Consider the following 10,488-nt stretch of genomic DNA (forward strand, 5'->3'; position numbering starts at 1 on the left):
GGGGACCGAGGGGGCAGGGGCACACACGCCGTGGGCAGGGCTGCCCTGATGCTAAGGACCTGGGGGGCTGTGCGAGCATCACCCCGCACCCCCGCCCCGCTGCTTCCTGCCCCGCGCTGCAGGCAGGACCTGCCGGCTCGTGCTCTGCCCCGCGCTGCCGACGTTTGCAGCGGTGGCATTCCGCCCGCCCAGCCTCTCGCTCCCACCCCGCGCTTGCCCGGCTCCCAGGGACCCGGGGTGACGCTCACGGCGGCCCCGCTCCTGCTGCTGGACCCTGCTGGCTGTGTGGCGCCCCAGGGGTGCCCCTGCTTGGCTCCCCTGGCAGACTCGCCGGGCAGACGGCAGGGCCGTTCCTGGACGTGCGGGTTTCAGGCAGCCAGGTTAGGGCCGATGCCAGCGGCCAGGCCGGGGCAGCAGTTTGCTGTAGCTGCCCCCTCCTCCAGCCCTGCGCTGGTGCCATCGCTGTTGCTGTTTTGCTGAGCGGCTCCTTAGCAACGCTGGGCTGTGCCAGGCCCCGCCGCGCCAGGCTTCGTGCTGAGACATTCAACACCCGCTTTCAATATTGCACCTGCCCCTTCTCCCTCTCACTGAGCGCCTGAGGAGCTGTGGGAGACGCGTGCTCAGCCTGTGCCGGCAGCCGTGGGCCTGCCCGGGACCCAGGAACCCCCTTGTGCTGGAGGGTTAGTGATGGGGACACCTGCCTGGCTGGGGGGACCCCAAACCCATTTCCCACTGGGTACTGCCGTGCTAGGTGCTGTCTGAAAACCACAGGGAGAGACCGGCTGCAAAGCAGCGCAGCCGCCCACGCTTGTGGCCCCAACCCACCACGGATGCAGAGGCCAGAGGGGGCGTAGCGCTAGCCCCGATCCATCCATGGCACCGGTGGGGCTGGTCGCACCTGCTGGCTTAGAGCAGCAGGGGCGAGAGAGGCTTTGTCTCACCCCGGATTGCTCTTTGCTTCAGGCAGCAGGAACCCAGGCTGTTCCCTTGCCCAGCTGGTGCACTGGTGTTGGTCTAGGCTGGGGAGGCGTTTGGGCACAGAAAGGGGTGGGGGGCACTGTCCTTCCAGCCAGCAGAGGCTGTGCTGAGCCTCCTGGCTCTGGCTCTCCCCGTGACACCTTGCCGCCAGCTCCTCCAGGCTTAATGAGAATTTGCAGGAATAGAGGGGCCCCCTGGCTGGGGCCTCATAAATATTGATGGACTGTTCAGATGTATCTGTGTATGTTAATTGGAAGCTCATGAATAATCCAAGAGCTCAGCCCCTCTGTTTGCTAATGAGCAGTGAAGGGGTCGCTGGGCTGGGGGGCAGCGCCTGGAGCCCTTACCAGCACTGCGGAGACAGTACTGTCCCCCCCCCGTGCCTTTCCACATGAGTGACACGGCTGGATATTCATGAAGGCAGGGACCGCAGCTGCAGTCTGCATTTGGCTGCAGGAAGCCGGGGCCCTGACCTCAGCCGGGAGCCTCATGCAGGTGGCGTCTAGTCTGTTCCTGCCTGCATAGGTTGGCCATGCTGCTGCTGCTGCCAGGGGGAAGGGGGTAATGGCCCTCCTTTCGCAGGGGGTTTGGCCACTCTGTCCAGAGCTTTCAACCCAGAGAAAACATACCAGACCCTTGGGGCTCCCTGGCGACCACAGCTGCTGTGATGAAAGTCTGGGGAGCTCTGCTTGCTGCCTCATTTCTGTGCTCCCTCCCTGCAGGAGGGGCTGGCAGCATGGCTGGGCGGACGGTGCGCGTGGGGGGGATCCCCACCGACATCCCGCCCGAGAGAGTCGCAGACAAGCTCACCATTCACTTCCTGCGCGCCCGCAACGGCGGCGGAGAAATCGCCGATGTCAACATCGCTGCTGGCTCCCCCGCCTGGGCCCTGGTCACCTTTGAGGAAGCAGAAGGTAATGCCTGGGGCCTGGCCGGCACGCGGGAGCCCGGCAGCACTTGGGGGAGGGGGGGGGGGCTGCCACAGGGTCTGACACCAGCGTGAGCATTGCACGCACAGGCCTAGGGTCAGGGCACCTCCTGTGGCATTGGGCCCCCCGCCTGTTTGGAGAGAGGGAGGAATAATCTTACCGGGGCAGCCTGCTGACGGCTGTCTATTGCTTTGCTCCATACAGTGGCTCAGAGGGTCCCGAAGGTGGAGCAGCACGTTTTATCCATCGGTGGAAAGAAACATCCGCTGACAGTGACGGCGCACGCTGCCGAGCCAAGCGCGGACGAGGTAACGAGTGGGGTCTCGCGGGCGGGATCGCAGCAGCCCCCGCTGACTGTGTACATGCCTCCCACAGCCCGAGCCAGGGCCTGGACCAGCTTCGCACCTGCCCCACATATGCAGGGAGGGAGAATCTGCTCCTTCTTTCCATTAGACAGTAAATGTTCACGAGGGGCCATGCAGGGCCTTCTGCTCATTTCTCCGCCATTTCATTAGCCATGAAAGCAGGAGAGATTTTCCTCATGGGGGCGTTTAGGGGAAGGGCTCCTGTTCCTCCCATTTCATTTCATTATGCTGGGGCAGCGGCCAGGTGCCATCCTGCTGCTCTTGGCTTTGGCATCATACAGTGTGCAAAGAGGCACACAGCCATCAGAGCCTGCTGGCTGTGACATCACCATCATCTCCATGGCCACCATGTGTGATGTCAGAGACAGAGGGCGGAGGGGGAAGCGGCTGAGGTCCTGTTTCCATGCGCAGAGGCCTTAGACTAATAGACAGGGGAAATTGGGCTCCCTGGGCCGGGGCTGGTTGCAGAGCTCCCCGCACACAGGGCTGAGGCTGTGGCTGTACTGAACTCGCACTCGGCTCAGTTCCCAGCAGCAGCCAGTGCAGCAAGCCCAGGGAGGAGCTCTGCTTGAGGCCGCTAGCGCCGTTGGCCCTGGCCCCCCAACACTGCCACGTTAACTGCTGCCCGGCCCTACAGCGACGCCGCCTGGTGGAGCCCAACCTGCGTCGGGAGGCAGCTCTCCCTGCCCTGGCCTGGCCATGCTCAGGGCTCCCGCCCACGCACTCCCTGCCCTGGGAGTCAGACACTGCTTGGCACAGGCCCACGCCGTCTCCGCGGGCAGCGCTTACAGCACTAAGCACACTGGGGTTGTGTGCCTGCCCTTGGGAAGAGCAAACACGGGGCGGGGGCACTTGGCCTTGAAGTGACCCTGGGAGCCGCAGGGAGATGGTTTGTGCAGCTGCCCTTGTCCTGTCTCTGCTGAGGATGCTGGGGCGGTGGAGAGGGGGCTGCCGGGGGTTCAGCGCCCCCATGCACTGGGACCGTTTGCCGACATTCGTTGCCCTCTGACGCCTCTGGCCCTGTCCCCACAGCTCTTCGTGCGCGTCTGCATGATCATCGACTACGGGAGGCTCCTGGATGGCAAAACCCTCCTGAGAAGCCTGCGCCGACACTACAGCAACGTGCAGTTCAGCTTCGACCCCAAGGAGACGCTGTGCACCGTCAAGGGGCCGTTCACAGAGCTGCAGACCTTCAGCCAGGAGCTGCTGCGGAGTTTGAACCTGGGGAGCCCGCAAGCTGGGCAGGCCCCCCCCGTGGGAGTCAGCCACGTAGCCACAGGCACAGAGACGTCCCATTCCCAGCAGGAGCCCCTCTCCCCCTTGCCAGAGCCAAAGGCGGAGAAGCAGCCAAGCTCGGGCCAGGGGTATGAAGAGGTGTCTGAGCCCCCGTTGCACAGGGACCCAGTGGAGGGCGAAGCCGTGGAGCAGCTGGAGGACTTCTCCTTGGTGATGGACGCGGACATCTACCGCTACATGCAGAAGTTCTGCAGCGATGAATACCAGCGGGTGCTGCGTCAGCACCAGGTCGACGTGGTGGACTGCAGCAGCGAGGGCATTGCTATTCTCTACCTCCAGGCCTCCTTGAAGAACAGGGGGAACATCAGCTCCGTGGTGCAAGCCCGCCTGGCACTGCTGCAGCTCTATCAGCAGCTGGAAGCCAGTCTGCGCCGGGAGAAGATCAGCAAGGGGGGGCTGACCCGTGATGCCCGGGCCCAGAGGGCACTGCTAGGGGACCTGCAGAAGCTGTGCCCCCTGCTCCTTTGTCATGAAGACGAGAGCCATCTCTATCTCATAGGGAACCTGGTTGATGTTTCCCAGGCCAAACAATACATCCAAGATCTAAGCAGTGGGAGAAGAGCCACGCACCCTCTCAGGGTGCCTGATGCCTCCCTGGCCACACACAGAGCCGCCCTTCCTGGAGTGGATCCCGGACTGGACAAACCTGAACCCACCGGGCAGCCTTCACCACCGAGGCTGAGCCCTGGCAAGTTTGAGTTTAAAGGGGAACACAAACTAGCTGCCAACTTCAATTTCCCAAAGCAGGACGTGTCTGTTTCCAGCATGCAGCCATCGCTGGATCGCAGCTCCCTCCTCACGGGGTTGGTGCAGCTTTCTGGCAGCTGGTTAAAGGAAGCTGGCGCCCCAGGCCAGAGCGATCCCGCAACACCGAGCAGTCAGCAGCACCTGCCCGCCTTTGCGAGTGGGGTGGTCACCGGGCCAGCTGCAGCAGGTCAGCAGAGGGAGCTGAAGGATTTGGACCGAATGAAGGGGGGGGCCCTGCTCTTGAGAGCAAAGACGCTTTCTCTGGGTGCCGGAGGCAAAGAAAGCAACACTTTGCAGAGTCTTGGGGGCTTAAAATGCTCTGGTCCCATGAAGCCTCAGCCCATCAGCAGCATGTCTAGTGCCTTCAAATCCTTGAGCCTTTTCGACACAACAGGGACCTGCTCAGCGTTAGAGTCCAAGCAGCCCGAGTCCAAAGCCCCACTGAGACGCTCCAACAGCTTCTCCATTTCGAAGTCGAAGGAAAGCGAGAAGCCCAGAGAGCCCAGCAGGGCAGCCGGTGGGGGGCAGGCGGTATCGGAGGAGATCAGCATGGACCCTGTGCATTGGGCTTATCTGAAAGACATTCACTGCGCTGCGATTGCAGGGCTGTGCCAGGAGGGAAGGGTCCTGCTCACAGAGCGCAGTGGCAGAGACCGCATCGTGCTGACGCTCACAGCCGAGGACAGGGCAAAGCTTCTCCAGGCCAAGTGGAAGATGGAGTCTCTTTGGCTGACTGTCTGTCCCGACCTCGTGGACCAGAGCCTGAGCTACTCCGAACTTGATGTGGAGGGGCCAAGCGATGAGGCCTTGAACGAACTGTGCAGCCTCTTGAAAGGATGCTCCAACCAGGTCCGAGTCAGCAGAGACAGGTACAAACTGCATCTCACCTGCCCCAAGGAAACCTTGCAGAGAGTCAATGAGGAGTTCCAGAGGTTCTCTGCCAGGAGGCGCAGAGCTCTGAAGTTTTCTGCCCCGTCTCCAGGGCCAGAGAGAGCTCTGTCCAAGGAGCAGCCGAGGAAAATCCAGGAACCACCACTGGCTCCTGAGCATCACCATAGCCTGGAGGGACTGCAGCAGCTGGATGTCAGCCGGGCAGTCGGCCTGTCAGACGTGCTGGAGACCGTTCCCCAGCTGAATGGTGCTGACCAAATGAGACTGTCTGGTCCCTTGTGGAGCCCCGCGCAAACCAGTAACGACCAGCCAGTGGTGGGGCAGAGGGACCCGAGTTCTCCCAGCGACGCGCAGGACATGCAGGGAGGCAGTGGCCACCTTGACGCCAGCTTGGTGGACAGTCAGAGCCTCAGCCCAAGGGACCTGCAGCAGCTGCAGAAGGGGGAGAGGCCAGCTGGTGAGCCGGAGGCAGCCAGGATCAAGCGGGTCCTGCCTGACAGATTCCAGCTGGCAAGAGACAAGAGCCGAGGAGGTCCCAGTGAGGCAGGGGGAAGCCCAAAGCCCCCTGCTCATGCAGCAGATGGTGTCCCGCACTCCTTGCCCCTCTGGCTCTCTAGCTCTGTGACTGCAGTGCCAGCCAGGGCTGCAGCGGAGCGATCCCCCAAGCCAGGCTCTGGGGACTCTATGAGCCAGGGAGGACAGTTGCTCGCAGCTGGCGACGGTGACACGCAGGAGGCTGGGCTTTCAGAGCGGGAGCTGAGGGGCCCCAGCCCTGGGCAGGAAGCCCACGAGCACAAGCTTGGGAAGTGTGATGCGTGCCAGAGCTCGTGCGTGGCGACCTGCTGCGCCCCGTGTGGCCACGCCTTGTGCAGGACTTGTTTCGCAGCAGAAGACACGCACCCAGCCTGCTGCAGCTCCCCTGGGAGCGTGAGGGTGATTAAAGGGACGATCAAGATCATGACCTTGGCCCAGAGCCTGCCTGGCTACTACCGAGACCCAACGCTCAAGATCATCTATGACATCCCTGACGGGCTGCAGGAGGTAGGTAGCCAGTCAGCACCGAGTCCGCCCCAAGGGCCTTCCGCTGCCCTGTTATGATGGGCATTGGGGAAGGACCTAAGAGTCCCAGTCAGAGGTCAGGGCCCTGTTGTGTTGGGCGGTGCAGTAAAGGACAGAATTATGATACATAGCTGAACGTGACATGTTGAGGCAGCATCAACGCGGTGGCATTTATAAAGGGAAATCGCGCCTCGCCAATCTATTAGAATTCTTTTAGGGGGTCAACGAGCATATGGACAAGGGTGATCCAGGGGAGCTAGCGCACATGGACTTTCAGAAAGCCTTTGACAAGATCCCTCACCAAAGGCTCTTCAGCAAAATAAGATGTCAAGGATAAGCGAGGTCCTCTCCTGGATCAGTAACTGGGTAAAAGCCAGGAAACAAAGGGGAGGAATAAATGGTCAGTTTTCACAGTGGAAAGTAGCAGGGTCCCCAAGTATCTGTTCTGGGACCAGTGCTGATCTGGAAAAAAGGGTAAACAGTGAGGGGCAGAAATCTGCAGATGATACAAAACTACTCAAGATAGTTACGACCAAAGTGACTGCGAAGTGTTACAAGGGATCTCACAAAACTGGGTGACTAGAGAACAAAATGGCAGATGCAATTCAATGTGGATAAAGGCAAAATAATGCACACTCAGTGGCAATTGCTTTTCCCCAATCACTTCCCTTCATTTCTTATTTTAACCCCAGAGCAGGCCAGTGCTTCGGGTTACTGGCAGTGGGCTGGAAAAGCCTTTTCCCACCTTCCCTTCCAACTCAGCAATAACCCAGAGCAGTCTCCTCCCCCACAGGTCACCCCGGGGCTGAGCTATGCAAAGAAATGGTCTCGAAGAGAGAAGGAGCCGCAGCTGAGACAGGGCTTTTTGTAGACTTGCTAAGCAGGGGTTTTGTGAGCCTGAGCCCGTGTAGGAAACCCCTCCTCTTCACTGCCAGCTGCCTGGTTGGTAGCCAGCGCTGCAGCCCCGCTCGCCCACAGCGCCAGCGGCTCTTGCTCCTCACACAGGGCGGGGAGGGATGGAGGAAGGGGGCAGCGTGGCTCCCACAAACTGCCCCTGGCTCTGCAGCAAGGGGAGCATTGCCACGGCCACTGAGGAAACCCCCCTTTGCCTCCCGGGGGGCAAACCTCCAACCCCGCCCGTGCAAACTCCCATACAGGGCTCATTTTACAACGACTTCCTTCCTTCCTTCTCCCCTCCCCACCCCCATTGCAAGGCTGGAGACCCCCGACCCGGGAGACCGTACAGAGGCGGCCGCTTCGAGGCCTTCCTGCCCGACAACAGGGAGGGGAAACAGATCGTGCTGCTGCTGCAGAAAGCGTTCGAGCGGGGCCTGACCTTCCAGCTGACGCCCAGTGACCCGGAGGACCGAGTGACCTGGCACCGCATCCCTCACAAAACCTCTTTTGACAAGGGCAAGGCGAGGTATGGCGGGGCTGCTGGCATCTGAGCAGCGGTTTCTGGGCCCGGGGTGCCTTCGGCCTGGTAACTGGTGGCCCCAGGAGACCCAGGGACGGGAGCCAGCCCTAGTCCCCCTCAGTGCTGTGGTGTATCCAAGCTGGGTGTGAAGGCACCTGCTGGAGCAACCTGCCCAGGGCTGCAGCCAGCTTCGTAGCAAACCCACCTCGGGGCCTGGCTGAAGGCAGCCGCTGCCAGCTCTTCCAGAGCAAGGTGTGGAAATGGCTCCCTAGGGGCGCAGCACAGCCGCACGCCCAGAAATTGCTCCAAGCGCCCCAGATGCTTCTGGGCCCTGTCTCAGGAGGACGGCGCCCGTCTCTTACCCTGGCTGTTGGGGTTGCAGGTGCCGCTTTGTCTGATAAGAAATTACTGAACACGGACAGCAGCCAAACGCCCTTGGCAATGTTTCGTGCTACTCCAGCCCCACTGCCCATTCCCACCTCTCTGCTCAGCCGCAGGCACTCGGGGGAGCTGATTCAGTGGCGAGCATCTCCCACACCCCGAGCTGCCACTTGCTCTGGGGCTGTGAGCCAGATACGCTAAGCCCTACCAGGTTCCCTTCGGGGTGGGGCCCACAGCTCCATCTCCATCTGTGAAATGGGAGCGGGGGGAATAGTGAAAGATGCCCCCACTTCCCGTGGTCGCTGGGAGGGGTAACCTTTGGAACATGCTCGAAGCGTTACCAGCCTTATGCCTCGCCCTCTTCCCTGGCAGGAACGGCTACCCGGATTCCCAATACCTCCGGCAGGTCTGCGCTGTGCTGAGAAACCTGGGCATCGAGTGACAGTCTCAGGGCTGAGCCGCCAAAAGCCTCTCCCGTCCCAGCTTGCACAAGGCAGGTTCAACACTCAGCGTCTCAGGGTAGTCTCTGCTTGGGCTTCCCCTCTGCACGTGCCCCTTGCCAGCCCGCGATTCCTGTGGCACGTGACAGCTTCTCCCCAGCACCCAGCCCTGCTGTGGAAGTAAAACCTCCCGCTAGCTCCCGCTCCCCTTGGGGGTTAGCTTATCACCCAGCCACCAGGAGCCGCTCTCAGCAGAGCGCTTGTTTCGGCATGAATGAATTACAGACTTTGCAGACTGAGCCAGTCCCGGCTTTCAGCGTGATGCTAAACTGTTACTGCAAGTGCTGGGCTGCAGAAAGGGTCAGCCTGGGCCATCCCTGTTCCGCTCGCCTCTGTAGTATTCAGTGCTTTTGGACTGGCATCTTCCCCGCTGGCGAAGGACTGGGGCGCCTTGTGCTAGCATCCTGGGCAGCCCGTAGCAGTGCAGAACTACAGTTACTCTTAGGTGTTAACTGGGGCAGTCCATTGCTCGAACAGGCAGCCCTGAGCTCCCGTCCCTGCCCCACGGACCTGTTCCAGGGAGCTCTCTCTGTAACCTCTCTGCTTCCACGGCAGCACTAGCTCTGTGAGCCCATAGCCCCAACCGGCCACGGTCGAGGGAGCCCAGCATTGCACGGTCGCTGTTACTTCGCATTCCATGTAACTGGCGGGTGGAGAACGCCAAATAAACACGTCTCATTCCCCGCTGGTCTGTAGGGCTTGTTTGTGTCGGGCTGGGAGCCTCAAACCGCACCCAGCTGCCTTTGCTTTGGTCGGCTGCGGGTATAGCAACAACTGGGTCTAGGTTGCAGAGCAGCGGCTGCTGCTTCCCAGGCGGAAGGGCCGTTACCGGCTGACGTGTCTGCAGCCCCTGGGCTTTCTCCGAGTCGCACTTTATGAGATCACAATGTTGCATTTAAGGGTCCAACTAAACCGGTGTTGCGGATACCAGCGGGGGCAGGGCTGACCTGCACTCTGACAAAGCAGTAAGATCCTGCTGGTTGCATTTCACAGCGGGCAGCCGGTGCTGCTGCTCAAAAGCCAGGAACAAAAATCTGCGTCCTGTAATTCACAGGACGCGGGTGCATCTGTGGCCAGAGCAATGGGGTGAAGGCTCCTTTAGCTACCGCACAGCACAAGCCTCCTCTGTCGCGGAGAGGTTGCCATTGAGACTCCATTCAGTTCTTGAGCCTGCTGGGAACGTGATGAATTATTGGGCCTGTGCAATACAGCCAACCCACTGGTTTCAGCCTAGGCCCAGGAACCTCTGTCGGAGAACAGCTCCCTGCCCCTGCAGTGGGGCGGCAGCTCTGAGGACAGGCGAGCTGTTCACCTAAGAGATGACGCAGCCTTGTTCCCGCTGTTGTGTTCTAGCAGCAGGACAAAGCTTGAATGAATGTTTAACAGCTCTAAGATTCTGAGTGTCCTTAAGAATATTTAGCCAGGCACCAAGACGTCCTTCAGCTAGCTCGAGGGGCTCAGGCTTGTCTTTTCTGTTCAGCACATTCTTCAAGAGGCAGGGAGTCTGTTTGACACTCAGTCCCACCACAAAGGGGGAAGGAGGAGGGTGGGGTGCAAAGGCGGGAGGAGAAGCTCACGCCTGCCAATGGTCTCTAGGGTTTAGGCATAAGGCTCCTTAGGGGTTGGCCCAGCAGCGTAGCAGCCCTTTATTTTCCAACATTGGTTTATGCTCACCCATAAGTTCCTGTTAACCAGGGGGCCAGTTCTACCCAGCCTCAGGTCACATCAGTAGCTGGTACGAGCGCCCCCTGCTCACCTCGCAGGGTCATTCCACTCACCTTTCAGGTAGTGGCACTTCTCAGCTGAGGGACGGCTGCTAAATCCACTAGCCCCCCTTTGCAAACGTGAGCCCGGTGCTGTTTGAAACACGCCAGGGAGGTGTTGACTCCTCCAGACTCAGCTCCCCTCCCAGTTACTGATCTGAA

The 10,488-nt window shown here is 60.6% G+C and overlaps 1 protein-coding gene across 1 annotated transcript; it reads left to right on the top strand.

Annotated features, from left to right (window-relative positions):
• Positions 1–1,714: 1,714 nt before the first annotated feature.
• On the top strand, positions 1,715–9,434 carry LOC137148320 (uncharacterized). The gene is made up of 5 exons (XM_067540966.1): positions 1,715–1,892; positions 2,112–2,215; positions 3,305–6,247; positions 7,480–7,688; positions 8,436–9,434. Exons 1-5 carry the CDS (start codon positions 1,715–1,717, stop codon positions 8,503–8,505), a joined length of 3,504 nt encoding a protein of 1,167 aa, XP_067397067.1. The 3' UTR covers positions 8,506–9,434.
• The last annotated feature ends 1,054 nt before the right edge of the window (positions 9,435–10,488 follow it).

Source organism: Emydura macquarii, unplaced genomic scaffold, assembly GCF_026122565.2.
Source record: "Emydura macquarii macquarii isolate MOO-44397 ecotype Brisbane River unplaced genomic scaffold, CSIRO-AGI_Emac_v2 contig_629, whole genome shotgun sequence".
Classification (NCBI taxonomy): Eukaryota; Metazoa; Chordata; order Testudines; family Chelidae; genus Emydura; species Emydura macquarii.

Excerpts from the sequence above, each read along its gene's own strand:
- LOC137148320 (XM_067540966.1), top strand. The coding sequence starts at position 1,715 with ATGGCTGGGCGGACGGTGCGCGTGGGGGGGATCCCCACCGACATCCCG. Across the intron at positions 2,216-3,304 it reads CCGAGCCAAGCGCGGACGAG|CTCTTCGTGCGCGTCTGCAT; the intron begins GTAACGAGTGGG and ends CTGTCCCCACAG. Across the intron at positions 7,689-8,435 it reads TTTGACAAGGGCAAGGCGAG|GAACGGCTACCCGGATTCCC; the intron begins GTATGGCGGGGC and ends CTTCCCTGGCAG.